The sequence below is a fragment of the Triticum urartu genome, chromosome 6 (assembly GCF_003073215.2).
Source record: "Triticum urartu cultivar G1812 chromosome 6, Tu2.1, whole genome shotgun sequence".
Lineage (NCBI taxonomy): Eukaryota > Viridiplantae > Streptophyta > Magnoliopsida > Poales > Poaceae > Triticum > Triticum urartu.
The window spans coordinates 95,422,281-95,437,818 of record NC_053027.1 but is presented as its reverse complement, the minus strand read 5'-3'; the positions used below and the strand labels follow the sequence as shown (position 1 = coordinate 95,437,818).

The following is a 15,538-nucleotide window of genomic DNA, read 5'->3' as shown; positions in this document are numbered from 1 at the left end:
AATTACGGTCCGACATATGATACAACCAATTTTTTCCTCTATACATATGATTCTTTTTCTCTTTTTTACTAACATGACCACGGGCACCAATTCCTCATGAAATTGAACACGGGTGCACAACGGACACCTAGATTTCACATCCCAAAATTCAGAAAATTTTGAAATTTTCTAATGTGTTTTCTAATGCTATATTCATATAATGGTGTGTGGCATCAGAGAGCCAGAAATCCTCTTCCTGTAATAAAGTTCTCTCTTTCTCTCTCTCTCTCTCTCTCTCTCTCTCTCCTAGAATGCATTTGTAACTTATTTAACAAAAGCAAAAATCCCATTTGGCTCCTAAGTACGGGCCAGTTCTTTTGGGCGATTCTTCCAAGCTTTTTTCAGAATCGTCACTTCATTTCAATGACTATTATAATTCAAACGGCAATTTTTTCGACAGCTACGATTTTCAAATGGTTATAATTCCAAGTATATACTTGGAATTCGACGCCTCCTTCATCCAGCAAGGACGAACTCATTCTTGCGTCATTCGCAGACCGCGAGGAGCATGAGCAGGTCAATGCTCGACTCCATGGTGGCTCCAAGCCAAGGCGTCGGACAAACAATCGCGGGAGAAATGTCGCGTATGCATGCTACACCGTGGTGGAAAGACTATTTTCTCACCTGCTCCTGTCAGCCCCAGTATCTGCATATAATAATAGTAAAACAATCCAAGCTGCGGCTTCTCAGCCTCCAGCGGTAGCGCCGGCGGCTTGCCCCGGCGGAGACCGCCCTGCAATGTCACCCATCACAACACCAGCCTCTCTGCCTCTAGCTCCAGCGCCAGCTGCTCAAGCTCGCCGTCGCCGCATCGCCATGCGCGTCGTCGCCGTTGTGCGCAAGCATCGGAACCAAGGGCCGTTGGCAAGCCTCACACGCCACCCCAGTTTACTGTCAAATTTGAACGGCTTCAGAATTCAGATAATGGCCACAGAGCGTCACAGTCCATGGTCCACAATAGTGTGCCAGTGGAGCCGGGAGGACGGAAACACAAGCAGATGTATCCATCAGACAGAGCACGTGTGATAAGGTCAAGAGGATGGAAGAGACCAAAGATCGCCCGCCCCGCCCCGCCCCGCCACAGGCTGACCGAGACGCAGATGATTCCTCTCGATCGCGCCCACCTTTCGGTATGATCTCCCCATGAACTATCTCTGCAAATCTCCACCAACCGTTTCTTTTTGAATGCGTGGCGTTTCCTGTTCACAAAAGGGTGCATGCATCAAGAAGTGATCAGAGAAATAATCTATGGCACGTGGTAAAAATTCTATAAGGATTGAGTCAGAAATAGTAGACGGCTACAAAAGAAAGATTTTGCACGGTCAGAGTCTGAACCAGCCGTTTTTCCTTTGTGCTGACTACGACTGCAAGGAGCACAACACCTTCTTCTTTCCCGTCAAGCTCTTCAATGATTAGACAGCCATTGATGCTCAGATTTCCAGGCTAGTTTCACCAGAAAACCATGCAGACGCTCCAGTTTTCAAACAAGACACAGAGCAAGAAATTGCACGTGCCTTCATTTGCCCTTGCCCTTGTGCTGCTCATCTCCTTGGCCTCTCTCACCAGCTCCTGCAGCGAGCAGGAGAGGGGCTCCCTTCTCCAGTTCCTCGCCGGGCTCTTGCAAGACGGTGGACTCGCTGCTTCATGGCAGAACGGCACGGATTGCTGCAAGTGGGAAGGGATCACCTGCAGGCAAGATAGGACGGTCACCCATGTCTTGCTGCCTTTTAAGGGTCTCGAGGGGAACATCTCACGGTCCCTTGGGATCCTCGACAGGCTGCAGCACCTTGATCTCTCTCACAACTCGCTGTCCGGTGCTCTGCCGTTGGAATTGGTGTCGTCCAGCAGCATCAAAATCCTTGATGTCAGCTTTAACCAGCTCAATGGAACACTCCACGAGTTGCCTTCTTCGGCCCCTCCCCGACCTCTCCAGGTACTGGACATCTCAAGCAACTTATTTGCAGGACACTTTCCATCCATCACGACGGAGAATCTGGTCACACTCAATGCCAGCAATAACAGCTTTACTGGGCAGATACCAACTCAACTCTGTAGTACCTCACCATCCCTCACTGTGCTTGAACTGTGTTTCAACGAATTCAGTGGCAGCATCCCCCCAAGTCTTGGTAATTGCTCCAGGCTGAGAGTGCTCGGGGCTGGATACAACAACCTCAGTGGAGTAATCCCAAATGAACTCTTCTACACAACATCATTGGAGTACCTGTCATTTCCTAACAACGATTTACATGGAGCTATCGATGGTACAAACATAACCAACCTCAGAAATCTTGTAACCCTTGATCTTGGAAGGAACAGCTTCAGCGGCAAGATTCCAGTTTCTATAGGACAGCTCAAGAAATTGGAGGAGCTCCGTTTGGACGACAACAACATGTCAGGGGAGCTGCCATCTGCTCTGAGCAACTGCACAAATCTGATAACAGTTGACCTCAAGAGCAATAATTTCAGCGGAGAACTTACAAAGGTCAATTTTTCCCACCTTCCCAATCTAAGAACATTAGATGTTTTCTTGAACAACTTCAGCGGCACAATTCCAGATAGCATATACTCTTGCAGCAATCTGACAGCACTGCGGCTAGCTGGCAACAATTTATCTGGGCAGCTTTCTCCACAAATAGCCAATCTGAAGTACCTCACCTTCATGTCACTTACTGACAATTCTTTCAAAAATATCACAAATGCACTTCACATCCTTAAGAGATGCAAGAACCTCACCACCCTGCTTATTGCACTCAACTTCAGGGGAGAGATCATGCCAAAGGATGACAAAATTGATGGTTTTGAGAATCTTCAGGTTTTGGGTATGGGAGGATGCGAATTGTCTGGCCAAATACCACACTGGATATCAAAGCTAGGAAATTTACAAATATTAGTATTGTCTGACAATCGGCTCAATGGGTCAATACCAGCCTGGATCAAAACCCTAAGCAACCTGTTCTATCTGGACATATCAAACAATAGCTTCACCGGGAGGATTCCAACAGCAATTATGGATATGCCAATGCTGAAGTCAGAGAAGAGTAAAGCCCATTTAGACCCAAGGGTATTTGAGCTACCTGTTTATAGTAGTCCATCACGACAATACCGTGTACCCACTGCTTTGCCTAAAGTCCTGGATCTAAGCAAGAACAAATTCACTGGTGTGATCCCCCTGGAGATCGGTCAGATGAAAGCCCTTCTTTCACTCAATTTCAGCTTCAACCACTTGACAGGACACATCCCACAATCAATATGCAATCTCACAAAACTGCAGGTGTTGGACTTGTCGGCCAACAATCTGACAGGTGAAATCCCAGCTGCATTAAACAGCCTGCACTTTCTTTCAGCATTCAACATTTCGAACAATGACCTCAAAGGGCCTATTCCATCTGGAGGCCAGTTTAATACATTTCAGAATTCTAGCTTCGACGGGAATCCGGAGCTCTGTGGTTCTGTACTCGCTCATAAATGTGGTTCAGCTTCAACCCCTCTAATCTCCCCAAAACAACGAAATAAGAAGGCCATTTTTGGAATTGCATTTGGTGTGTTCTTTGGAGGCATTGCTATTCTTTTGTTGCTGGGGCGTCTCTTTGTCTCAATCAGGATGAAGGGTGTTACAGCAACAAGTCAAAGGGGGAATAATGGAGACGTTGATGCATCTTCATTTTACTCCAGTTCAGAGAAAACATTAGTAGTGATGTGGATGCCACAAGGCAATGGAGAAGAAAACAAGCTCAAATTCAGTGACATTTTGAAAGCCACGAACAACTTTGATAAGGAAAACATTATTGGATGCGGAGGTTATGGATTAGTCTACAAGGCAGAACTACCTGATGGCTCCAAGGTGGCAATTAAAAAGCTCCATGATGAAATGTGTCTGATGGAAAGGGAGTTCAGGGCAGAGGTTGATGCACTCTCCACGACACAACATCAAAATCTTGTACCACTATGGGGTTACTGCATCCAGGGAAACTCAAGGCTCCTCATATATTCCTACATGGAGAATGGCAGCCTAGATGATTGGCTTCATAACAGGGATGATGATGTTAGCTCATGTTTTGACTGGCCAACTTGGCTCAAGATCGCACAAGGAGCAAGCCTGGGACTTTCTTATATCCATGAAGTCTGCAACCCTCAAATTGTCCATCGAGACATCAAATGCAGTAATATCCTACTGGACAAAGAATTTAAAGCTTATGTTGCAGATTTTGGGCTAGCCAGATTGATCCTTTCCAACAAAACTCATGTCACAACTGAGCTAGTCGGCACGATGGGTTACATTCCCCCGGAGTATGGGCAGGCATGGGTTGCTACATTGAGAGGCGACATCTACAGTTTCGGAGTAGTCTTGCTTGAGCTGCTTACTGGAATGCGGCCTCTTCCAATCCTATCCACATCAAAAGAACTTGTCCCATGGGTGCTGGAGATGAGGTCTGAGGGAAAGCAGGCTGAGGTCCTGGATCCAACCATTCGAGGCACAGGAAATGAAGAGCAAATGCTGAAGGTGCTTGAAGTCGCTTGCAAATGTGTCAACCACAATCAATTCATGAGGCCAACGATCATGGATGTAGTCTCTTGCCTGGCCAGTATAGACGCTGAGCACAGATGCAAAGATCAGTCATGATACAATGAACTACACACTATATAATCTTGTATTCTCATGCATGGTGTACTTGTAAGTTGTAACTTTATAGTTTCAGTAGGACTACTACTTCTGATAAACCTACAGTTTGTTTTTCACTTTGTACAGAGCCTAACAGATAGCCATTTGTCTTTTACTTTGTACAGAGCCTAACAGATAGCCATTTGTCTTTTACTTTGTACAGAGCCTAACAGATAGCCATTTGTCTTTTACTTTGTACAGAGCCAAACAGATTGCCATTTTGAGCTATACGTACTTCTTCAAGGAAAGATCTTTGTAAAATTCATCACCCTTTAGATGTGTTCTGTTTTCTTCTGCAAGAACCTTTAGATGTTTCTCGAACTTATTATACTCCTATGAATTTAAGTTTCACAAGCATGGACAACGTATACACATGTGAAATGACCATCTTGTTTTAGCTGTGAAAGATTGAAAATGGTTTCCATTCAAGTGCAGATGCCATGTAACGCCAGCTGTTTTTACATACCACCGGAGTTGGCGGTGAATCGCCGAATTACTAGCTACAGAAACTGTTTTTTTTTGTGGGAACCTTTAAATGTTTCTCGAAGTATTATATATGCTTAAGTTTCACAAGCATGGATACACATGTGAAATGACTATCTTTTTTTTATCCGTGGAAGGTTGAAAATGGACTCCATTCAAGTGCCTTTATCATGTGCTGTCAGCAGTAGTTTGCTTCGTATCAGCTGTTTTTACATGCCATCAGAGTTTGCGGTGAATTACCGAATTACTAGCTATGGCAATGTTTGGTTGGTCCAAGATTCAAATGAATTGACCAGGAAATTGAGGATCTAATGCAACTGCCATGGTCAAAATGTATACAAGTCGAATGGAGTGGAATGAGAAATTGAGAATCTAATAATACGGCTAGCTTCTGAAACACATATAACTCAGCAGGCACAAGCGGTATTTCGACACTGGCAGAACACGAGAGGAATGGCGGTCAGAAGCACCAACAACGTACCATGTCCAAGGACTGACGCGGCCGAAAACCCACCAGCACACACAAAGACGCGTCAGAACGCGTCCCAAGCTTGGTCTGTGAGCCCGAATCAGCTTCGCGATGGCCACCGCAACGGTTTACGAACCGCCATCCGGGTCGGCATTCCGCCGAACGGCCAGAGCGCGCTGCTGCCCCGGCGACAGGCGCTGGGCGTGGATGGCTGGCGCTGTATCGGGGGGATATAGATGGCGGCGCACGCGTGGAACAGAACCGGCGTGGTAGCGAGGATGCGTCGCGGGTACGGGAGGAGGAGAGGGCACTTCCGGTGAGAGTAGCCGACGCAACGGAGTGGCGACTCGCCGGGAGCGAAGAGCGATGGCGTCAGAGCCGCGAAAGGACAGAGAGCTTCTCCCGCTAGTCCCTTTCTTAAAATTTGGTTCCCTTTTTAGCCTCAAAAATCATTTTCTTCTTTATTTAACACTCAAACTTCATTTTATGCTTTATGTAACACTTCTATCCATTTTTCCATCCAAAGGTATTAACTAGCACATGCAAAGACAATTTTGCCCCTGATAATAGTATCTCACCAGAAAAGAATGGAGAAGGCCAGAAGGGGCATGAACGAACAAAAAAAATAAGGAGAATCCGCGCTCTTGCCTCTTTGCTTTTTTCCTTTCCTTCCTTCCTTCCAATTCAGTCCGCTCTTTCCTTCCACCATCGCCAAACCTGCCACGTATTGCAGCTCGGTCCGTGAGAGGCTGGCACGGCATGCATCAAGTTCTGTGTCCCCTACGATAGCCTCTTCCTCCTCACCGCGGGTTGGGGCGGGCGAGGGACCCGCGGTGGTGTACCACGAGCGCACGACGCTGATCCAGGTCAGAGTAGGCTGGAATTACCCGTGCCATCCCCCTGCCATCCCTCCCAAGCCATAGGTTGTATCTTCCTCCGGTGCGCCGAGGCCGCTGCCATCTCCCGTGCACAGCGGCGCCAAGGCCATCGGCCGTATCCGTCCATCCGTGCATCAAGGCCGATACGAGGTGGTCGTCAACTGGGGCTTCCCCTGCGTTGCTGGAGCTGGCCATGGGCTGTTGTACGCCGGCGCCCGTTCCGGAATGATGTACGACTATGTCAACTACAGTCACCACATCTTCCACATGTACATGCTCGTCGGGATCCTATTTTCATGCAATGACGTGCACACATCCATCCGGTGTGTGTATAGTATATAAACATGCATGCAGCCATGCAGGGACTCGACCAACTAATAAACTGGCTAACAAACATACTACATGTGTCACCATGACACGACTAATTACTAGTAGTACTAATGCATGCAGCCAAGACTAGAACCAACAGATAGAAGTTATCAGAAGCTTAATGTGTACAAATTAATATGCTACAGTAGAGGTGAATGAATTCATCACTGTTCCACTCATCATCATCATATTATTATTATTACTCATATAAGTACCTTTTTGTTTACTTATTCAAGCATGAAAAGAAAATATCACATTACCTTTGTGTTTGCATGTAAATAATCTGTTCACATACTATACTAGGGGTAAAGCAGTCTTTTTAGGTCAGACTTAACACCGTTAATAGCTAAAACTGACGGGAGTGTCACATAAAGAACAAATTGAAGTTTGAGTGTCAAAAAGGGAAGAAAATAAAATTTTGGACCAAAAAGGGAACCAAATTTTAAAAGAGGGCCAAATAAGGAATTCTCTCATGGTTGCGCCGCCGAGAGCGAAAGCAGGAGCACGCTCGCGTGGGCCAGCCCAACGCGCATTTTTGAAAGTTCATGACTTTGAAAAAAAAATCATTGATTCTGAAAAAATAATCACAAATTTGAAAAAAGATCATCGAATTTTTTCTAAATCACTGATTTTGAAAAATCTTCATAAATTCAGAAAAGGTATGTGGACTTGAAAACGTTCATTTGTTCAAAAAAGGTTCACAGATTTGCACAAAAGTTCGTGGATTTGAAAAAAGCCCAGTGGTTTTAAAAAAGGGTTCACATATTTTTTTAAAGTTCAAGAGTTTAAAAATATTTTTGAATTCAAAAAATTTCACACATTTAAAAAAATAAAAAGGACAAAAGTGAAGAAAATAAAAATAAAAAGAAACAAAACCATTGAGAAAACCAAAAAATGAACAAAAAAGGGAGGGCAGCTTCTAGAAGATTGCAAACCGGGGCAGGGACGCTTCGCGTTGGTGCTTTATACAAGACGGCCAATAAATAATCTATCGAGTGGAGGGGTGTGTGCATGTTTGTACAAATGGCTTTAAACTTCACCTGAAGCGTTAAACAGGAGTTGGTGAAAAGGAAACCTCTTTTCACTAGTAAGTGTGCACGTGTAACACATGTCTATTTAAACTAATAAATGTATATATGTAACACGCGTTTATTTAGATTAACACACTATACTAAACTTAATACAAGACAATTTATTCATAAATTTGAATTTTCCCTATAAAATACACAATCCCTTATTCCCTACTCGTACAAACAATTTAAAATATCGTTTCTCCTTAATCAACGTATCTCCTGTATTAAAAGACCACCCATTGTTCCCAATGTATAAAACTCAAAATTATTTAGAAGATTCATCATGATTCTTCATATGCACACATTTATGCAAGTATAATCACACATGAAAATGTCACTTAGGACAAGCTAAGAAACCGTTTCAGTGCCAACAAACTCCAGTCAAGAATTATTATTACAATTGAGTGTCAACCACAATAGTGGGAAGAGACCTCTATGGTTTGTTGAAAAAATGAAGCCATTGTCAGATAGAGAAGTGTAGAGATGTCTTGATTGCATAGAATCAGCTGTGAAACAAGACAAAAAAATGCTAGTTGGACCATCTGATTCTACTATTGCACACAAATATCGTAATGTCTGAAAGCAAGAAAAATGGCTTACTTTATTATGAAAATAGAACATGTAAACCAAATAAAAATTACAGTGATAAATTGCATAATTATACTTATTATTCACTGGACAAAAGCATTAATACGACAACTTGGAACAGTTACTTGAGTACTACACATTTTTTTAAGGGCTCAACATTCTAAAATTTTGACAATATAACAAATATCCTCTCAGTTTATAGTAATAATGATACGAAGATAAATAATTTGGAAATGGTCTTCAACATGCGAAGCATACCACTTGTAAGAATAACAGTGGCGAAAAAAGCCAACAAATGCCGGTTTAGAAAAAAAAACTGCAGACATGCTTCCAATTTTAGCAACTCTAGTGGATAAAACACACCTTACCTCTCAAGTCAGGAAATAGTCAAATGAAAAAATGTACTTCTTATAAGTAGTAGAGATGAACTTATAAGGATCATGATTCAAGATATTTGGAGAAACATGGTTGGTCTCTCTGTATGATGCGAACTCGTCACCTCTACTAAAGTGGTCATGCGTAGTATGTAATGTAGAGTGCAATAATGAAATAAAATAAATGATATGAGAATTTACCATGACCACAAAATATCCTACGTTCGTCATCATCATAATCAACATGCATTTTTTGCTTCTCTTGTATGTGGTTCAAGTTTTCTATCAGGAAAACATGTTAACTCAACTGTAGATAAGGACGGTATGAAATTGCTCATGTAAAATTACAATTGCCATGTATCTGCTAGACAAACAAATACACTTATGCAAACTTCAGGTTTTTTTAGTAAAACTTATGCGAACTTTATTTTTTTTCACTAAAACTTATGCAAACTTCTGGGTTTTTTTTCACGTAATTTCATGACTGCAAGTAAGGTCTTGGTTCAGCGAATTTGTCTGTGAGTTCACTATGTAGTCGTGAGTTGGTCATGTAATAACCAGTAGTCAGTACTTAAAAAAACAGGGATGTCTATTGCAGGTACGCGAAAATCAGTGAAAAAATAAAGAAAGAAAGAAGGCATTGGTTGCCTGAAACCCAACTGTGTGTGCTTCAGCGCGCCTCTGTTTCTTATTGCCTCCTGTACTTCTAGATGTGTCACCACCAGCAAGGTAGCGATGACAGTAAAAAAACAACACTCGATGCTTACCTGATTAGTGTGTGCGTGCGGCGCATTCGCGTGAAGGCGAGCGTCTCTGTCATTTAGGCCTGCGAGCGGCCGCAGCGACCGTGTCCTCTCACCAGTTGGGCGGCGTTGTCGACACAGGTGAATCAGTCGTCCAGCTTTGAGGCGGCGCCCTCCACTCAATTTTTTTGGCCCGCTTATACTGGTCCAGGATACTCAGCGTTGCCCCCACTTGAAGGGCTCGGCGATGGGTGGTTGTCGGTGTGTGTATTGTGGACGGAGCTGAAGTCGACGCGGATGCCGGTGGTTCCCGGAGAGCATGCCAGGACGTGGACGAAGTCGTTGCAGTCAGTAGAAAAGTGACCTGGCCTCCAGGCAGAAGACGAAAGCGGCGACGACACGTGTGTGTGTTCGGAGGAAGCCGCAGCTCCTCCTTGTTAGAGTTATAATATAAGTCATGTACCCCTTTGTGTTTATCCCGTTGTATAAGGGGTTTCCTGCATATGTTCCACACCTGTACATGTATATATATCGGCCTATGGCCTCATGGGAATACAAGTTGCTTATTCCTAACATGGTATTAGAGCTAGGTCAATTTTTTTACACGCCGCAACTCGTGTGATTGATCCTCCCATGGCGCTGTGGCTGCTTCTCTCTCCGCTCCCGATCGCACTCGAAGTCGGATCGAAGCCGCCTGCTCATTGTCCTCTCGGATTTGGCGTTGCTCGCACCCCCCTTTTTATCTCCCGATTGGATCGGCGGCTCTGCCCTGTCTTCCGCTTCCGAGGCTCCCGTGATCGAAGCCAGCTTCACGTGACGAGGTGGCCGACCCGTTTTTCGCCTCCTGCTTCCAGGACGAATCCTGCTGCCGAGCTGCTCCTCTTCCTGCTCGCCTCCCGATCGGATCCCGCTGCCTAGCTGCTCGATTCTGCCCTCCAGATCGGATCGGGCTTCCACGCAGTCGTTGACCAAAAAAAGAAAGAAAAAAAGAAAAAAATGTCTGCTGCATCGGGCTATGTTGTTGTCCCTCGCTGTCCGTTGATCTTTGATGGTACTAACTACACCGAGTTCACTGGCTTCACGCGCATTCACATGCGTGGCATCCGTCTCTGGGGTGTTCTTTCTGGCGAGGTCTGCTGTCCGCCACGTCCAGTTCCTCCGGTGGCCCCTACTCCGCCGACTCCACCGATTCTTCCTACGGATGCTAATCAGGCCGCCAAGGATGCGGCTAAGCTTGCTGATGAGGCTGCTGCTCGTGCTTATGATGAGAGGGTTTTGGCTTATGAGGAGGCTCTTCAGACGTATCAGGGTGCTCTGTTTGTTTACACCCAGTGGCTTGATGATGATGCTCATGCTGCAATTGTTCTCACTGCTAGTGTTCTGCCTCAGTTTGCTTCTGAGTTTCTGGGTCTTCCTACTGTCTTTGAGATGTGGACCCATCTTCGTCAGCGCTATCAGCCCTCTGGTGATGCCTTATACCTTTCTGTGGTCCGTCAGGAGTATGCTCTTCAGCAGGGTGACTCTACTGTTGATGACTTCTATGCACAGAGTTCTGCTATCTGGCGCCAACTTGATTCTCTCCGCAGTGCTGGTTGTCGTACTTGCCCCTGTTGCCAGGCTGTCCAGGCCAATTTGGAGTTTCGTCGCGTCTACGAGTTCCTGTCTCGGCTCCGTAAGGAGTTTGAGCCCCGGCGTGCTCAGTTGTTTGCTCGTGGCCATATTTCTCTCATGGAGGCGCTTTCTGAGATTCGTGCTGAGGAGACTCGCTTATGTGGTGCTGGTTTGCTGGAGGTTCCCTCTGTACTCGCTACTCGGTCTTCTTCCACGCCACCTGCTGCACCGACTCCTTCTCGCTCGAGTGCTCCGCCGCTCTTGCCCACTCCTTCTGGAGGCTCAGGTCGCCCCCGTCCACATTGTGATTACTGCAACAATGATGGTCATATTGAGTCCCAGTGCTACACGAAGAGGAAACACCTGCGCAAGGCGCGATCATCTGCTGGGTAACATAGTAATTTCAAAATTTTCCTATGCACACGCAAGATCATGATGATGCATAGCAACGAGAGGGGAGAGTGTGATCTACGTACCCTCGTAGACCGACAGCGGAAGCGTTATGACAACGCGGTTGATGTAGTCGTACGTCTTCACGGCCCGACCGATCAAGTACCGAAACTACGGCACCTCCGAGTTCTAGCACACGTTCAGCTCGATGACGATCCCCGGACTCCGATCCAGCAAAGTGTCGGGGAAAAGTTCCGTCAGCACGACGGCGTGGTGACGATCTTGATGTTCTACTGTCGCAGTGCTTCGCCTAAGCACCACTATAATATTATCGAGGACTATGGTGGAAGGGGGCACCGCACACGGCTAAGAGAACAATCTTAGAGATCAACTTGTGTGTCTAGGCATGCCCTCTGCCCCCGTATATAAAGGAGCCAAGGGGGGGTGCGGCCGGCCATAGGAGGAGGCGCGCAGGAGGAGTCCTACTCCTACCGGGAGTAGGACTCCCCCCCTTTCCCTAGTTTTCTTTTGAGAGCCCCCCTTTCCCTAGTTGGATTAGGACTTGGGGAAGAAGGAAGAGAGGGAAGAAAGGAAAGGGGGGGCGCCGCCCCCCCCTCCTTGTCCAATTCAGACTTGGGGGGGAGGGGCGCGCGGCAGCCCCTAGGCCTCCTCTCCTCTTCCTCCACTAGGCCCATTAAGGCCCATTAGGTTACCGGGGGGTTCTGGTAACCTCCCGATACTCAGGTAAAATGCCGATTTCACCCGGAACACTTCCGATGTCCAAATATAGGCTTCCAATATATCAATCTTTATGTCTCGACCATTTCGAGACTCCTCGTCATGTCCGTGATCATATCCGGGACTCCAAACTAACTTCGGTATATCAAAATATATAAACTCATAATGAAACTGTCATCGTAACGTTAAGCGTGCGGACCCTACGGGTTCGAGAACAATGTAGACATGACCGAGACATGTCTCCGGTCAATAACCAATAGCGGAACCTGGATGCTCATATTGGCTCCCACTATTCTACGAAGACCTTTTATCGGTCAGATCGCATAACAACATACTTTGTTACCTTTGTCATCGGTATGTTACTTGCCCGAGATTCGATCGTCGGTATCTCAATACCTAGTTCAATCTCGTTACCGGCAAGTCTCTTTACTCGTTTCGTAATACATCATCTCACAACTAACTTCATTAGTTGCAATGCTTGCAAGGATTATGTGATGTGCATTACCGAGAGGGCCCAGAGATACCTCTCCGACAATCGGAGTGACAAATCCTAATCTCGAAATACGCCAACCCAACATGTACCTTTGGAGACACCTGTAGAGCTCCTTTATAATCACCCAGTTACGTTGTGACGTTTGGTAGCACACAAAGTGTTCCTCCGGCAAACGGGAGTTGCATAATCTCATAGTCATACGAACATGTATAAGTCATGAAGAAAGCAATAGCAACATACTAAACGATCGGGTGCTAAGCTAATGGAATGGGTCATGTCAATCACATCATTCTCCTAATAATGTGATCCCGTTAATCAAATGACAACACATGTCTATGGTTAGGAAACATAAACATCTTTGATTAACGAGCTAGTCAAGTAGAGGCATACTAGTGACGTTTAGTTTGTCTATGTATTCACACAAGTATTATGTTTCTGGATAATACAATTCTAGCATGAACAATAAACATTTATCATGATATAAGGAAATAAAATAATAACTTTATTATTGCCTCTAGGGCATATTTCCTTCATCATCCTCTTCAGGGACTTCGTCATCTACCTCGACAGCTTCAGCCATTGCTTTGACTGAGCAGGATATTCTGAGACTTAAGCGTCTGCTCGCGGCTTCAGGTTCTTCCTCGACGGGTACTGCTGGTTCTGTGGCTGATGCTTCCTGCACTGAGCAACCGCCCTCTACACAGTCAGGTACATCCCCACGGGTTCTGGACTCTGGAGCTTCTTTTCATATGTCTTCTCATTCTTCCACTTTGTCCTCTCTTCAATTGCTGGATTCTCCTGTTCATGTCTTCACTGCTGATGGTACTCCACTTTCTGTTGCTAGTAGGGGAAATCTTACCACTCGTTCTTATTCTGTTCCTGATGTTGCTCATGTTCCTCGACTTACCATGAATCTGTTTTCTGCTGGTCAACTTACCGATTCTGGTTGTCGCGTCATCATTGGCGTTGACTCTTGTTCTGTCCAAGACCATCGCACGCACACTCTGGTTGGGGCTGGCCCTCGCCGCCGTGATTCTCAGGGTCTTTGGGAGTTGGACTGGCTTCATGTTCCTTCCGCTGCCACCACCATCGCCAGTACCTCCACTTCAGTCGCCTCCGTTACTGGTTCCTTCAAGCAGTGGCATCATCGACTTGGTCATCTGTGTGGTTCTTGGTTGTCGTCTTTAGTTCGTCGAGGTCTTTTGGGGTCTGTCTCAGGAGATGTCTCTTTAGAGTGTCAGGGTTGTCATCTTGGCAAGCAGATTCAGTTACCATATTCACATAGTGAGTCAATGTCTAAGCGTCCTTTCGATTTAGTCCATTCTGATGTATGGGGTCCGGCTCCTTTCGCTTTGAAAGGTGGTCATAAACAGTATATTATTTTCATAGATGATTTCTCTCGTTACACATGGATTTATTTCATGACTTCTCGTAGTGAGGTGTTGTCTATTTATAAGCGTTTTGCTGCCATGGTTCATACTCAGTTCTCTTCACCCATTCGTGTTTTTCATGCTGACTCCGCTGGCGAGTATATTGTTGGGGATCGTAAAAGAAATTTAAAATTTTCTATGCATCACCGAGATCAATATATGGAGTAATCTAGCAACGAGGGGAAGGGGAGTGCATCTACATACCCTTGTAGATCGCTAAGCAGAAGCGTTGCAAGAACGCGGATGAAGGAGTCGTACTCGCAGCGATTCAGATCGCGGTTGATTCCGATCTAAGCGCCGAACAACGGCGTCTCCGCGTTCAACACACGTGCAGCCCGGTGACGTCTCCCACGCCTTGATCCAGCAAGGGGAGAAGGAGAGGTTGGGGAAGACTCCATCCAGCAGCAGCACGACGGCGTGGTGGTGAAGGAGGAGCGTGGCAATCCTGCAGGGCTTCGCCAAGCACCGCGGGAGAGGAGGAGGACTTGGGAGAGGGGGAGGGCTGCGCCAGAACTTGGGTGCGGCTGCCCTCCCACCCCCCACATATATATAGGGGCAAGGGAGAGGGGGGCCGGCCCCCTCAGATCCAATCTGAGGAGGGGGCGGCGGCCAGGGGGGTTGCCTTGCCCCCTAAGGCAAGGGGGCGCCCCCCTTTAGGGTTCCCCCTAAACCCTAGGCGCATGGGCCCTAGGGGGAGGCGCCCAGCCCACTAAGGGGCTGGTACATCTCCACACACAGCCCATAGGGCCCTCTGGGGGAGGTGGACCCTCCCGGTGGACCCCCGGAACCCCTTTGGTGGTCCCGGTACAATACCGGTAACCCCCCGAATTATTCCGGTGACCGTATGATGACTTCCCATATATAAATCTTTACCTCCGAACCATTCCGGAACTCCTCGTGACGTCCGAGATCTCATCCGGGACTCCGAATAACATTTGGTAACCACGTACATCTATTCCCTATAACCCTAGCGTCATCGAACCTTAAGTGTGTAGACCCTACGGGCTCGGGAGTCATGCAGACATGGCCGAGACAACTCTCCGGTCAATAACCAACAGCGGGATCTGGATACCCATGTTGGTTCCCACATGCTCCACGATGATCTCATCGGATGAACCACGATGTCAAGGATTCAATCAATCCCGTATACAATTCCCTTTGTCTATCGGTATGATACTTGCCCGAGATTCGATCGTCGGT

The 15,538-nt window shown here is 46.4% G+C and overlaps 2 protein-coding genes across 2 annotated transcripts; both read left to right on the top strand.

Annotated features, from left to right (window-relative positions):
• The first annotated feature begins 1,247 nt into the window (after window positions 1-1,247).
• On the top strand, window positions 1,248-4,795 carry LOC125515716 (tyrosine-sulfated glycopeptide receptor 1-like). The gene has a single exon (XM_048681226.1). The coding sequence runs from the start codon at window positions 1,502-1,504 to the stop codon at window positions 4,658-4,660; it is 3,159 nt and encodes a 1,052-aa protein (XP_048537183.1). The 5' UTR covers window positions 1,248-1,501; the 3' UTR covers window positions 4,661-4,795.
• A 5,973-nt stretch (window positions 4,796-10,768) lies between these two features.
• Window positions 10,769-14,096, top strand: LOC125516605. The gene is made up of 3 exons (XM_048681985.1): window positions 10,769-11,669; window positions 13,446-13,801; window positions 13,896-14,096. Exons 1-3 carry the CDS (start codon window positions 10,769-10,771, stop codon window positions 14,094-14,096), a joined length of 1,458 nt encoding a protein of 485 aa, XP_048537942.1.
• Window positions 14,097-15,538: the final 1,442 nt, after the last annotated feature.

What these genes read in the sequence shown, in the direction of transcription:
- LOC125515716 (XM_048681226.1), top strand. Translation starts at nt 1,502, where the DNA reads ATGCAGACGCTCCAGTTTTCAAACAAGACACAGAGCAAGAAATTGCAC.
- LOC125516605 (XM_048681985.1), top strand. Translation starts at nt 10,769, where the DNA reads ATGCGTGGCATCCGTCTCTGGGGTGTTCTTTCTGGCGAGGTCTGCTGT. An exon ending in CCTGCGCAAGGCGCGATCAT is followed by an intron (nt 11,670 to 13,445) that starts CTGCTGGGTAAC and finishes TTCCTTCATCAT; the next exon opens with CCTCTTCAGGGACTTCGTCA. An exon ending in CTGTTCCTGATGTTGCTCAT is followed by an intron (nt 13,802 to 13,895) that starts GTTCCTCGACTT and finishes GTTCTGTCCAAG; the next exon opens with ACCATCGCACGCACACTCTG.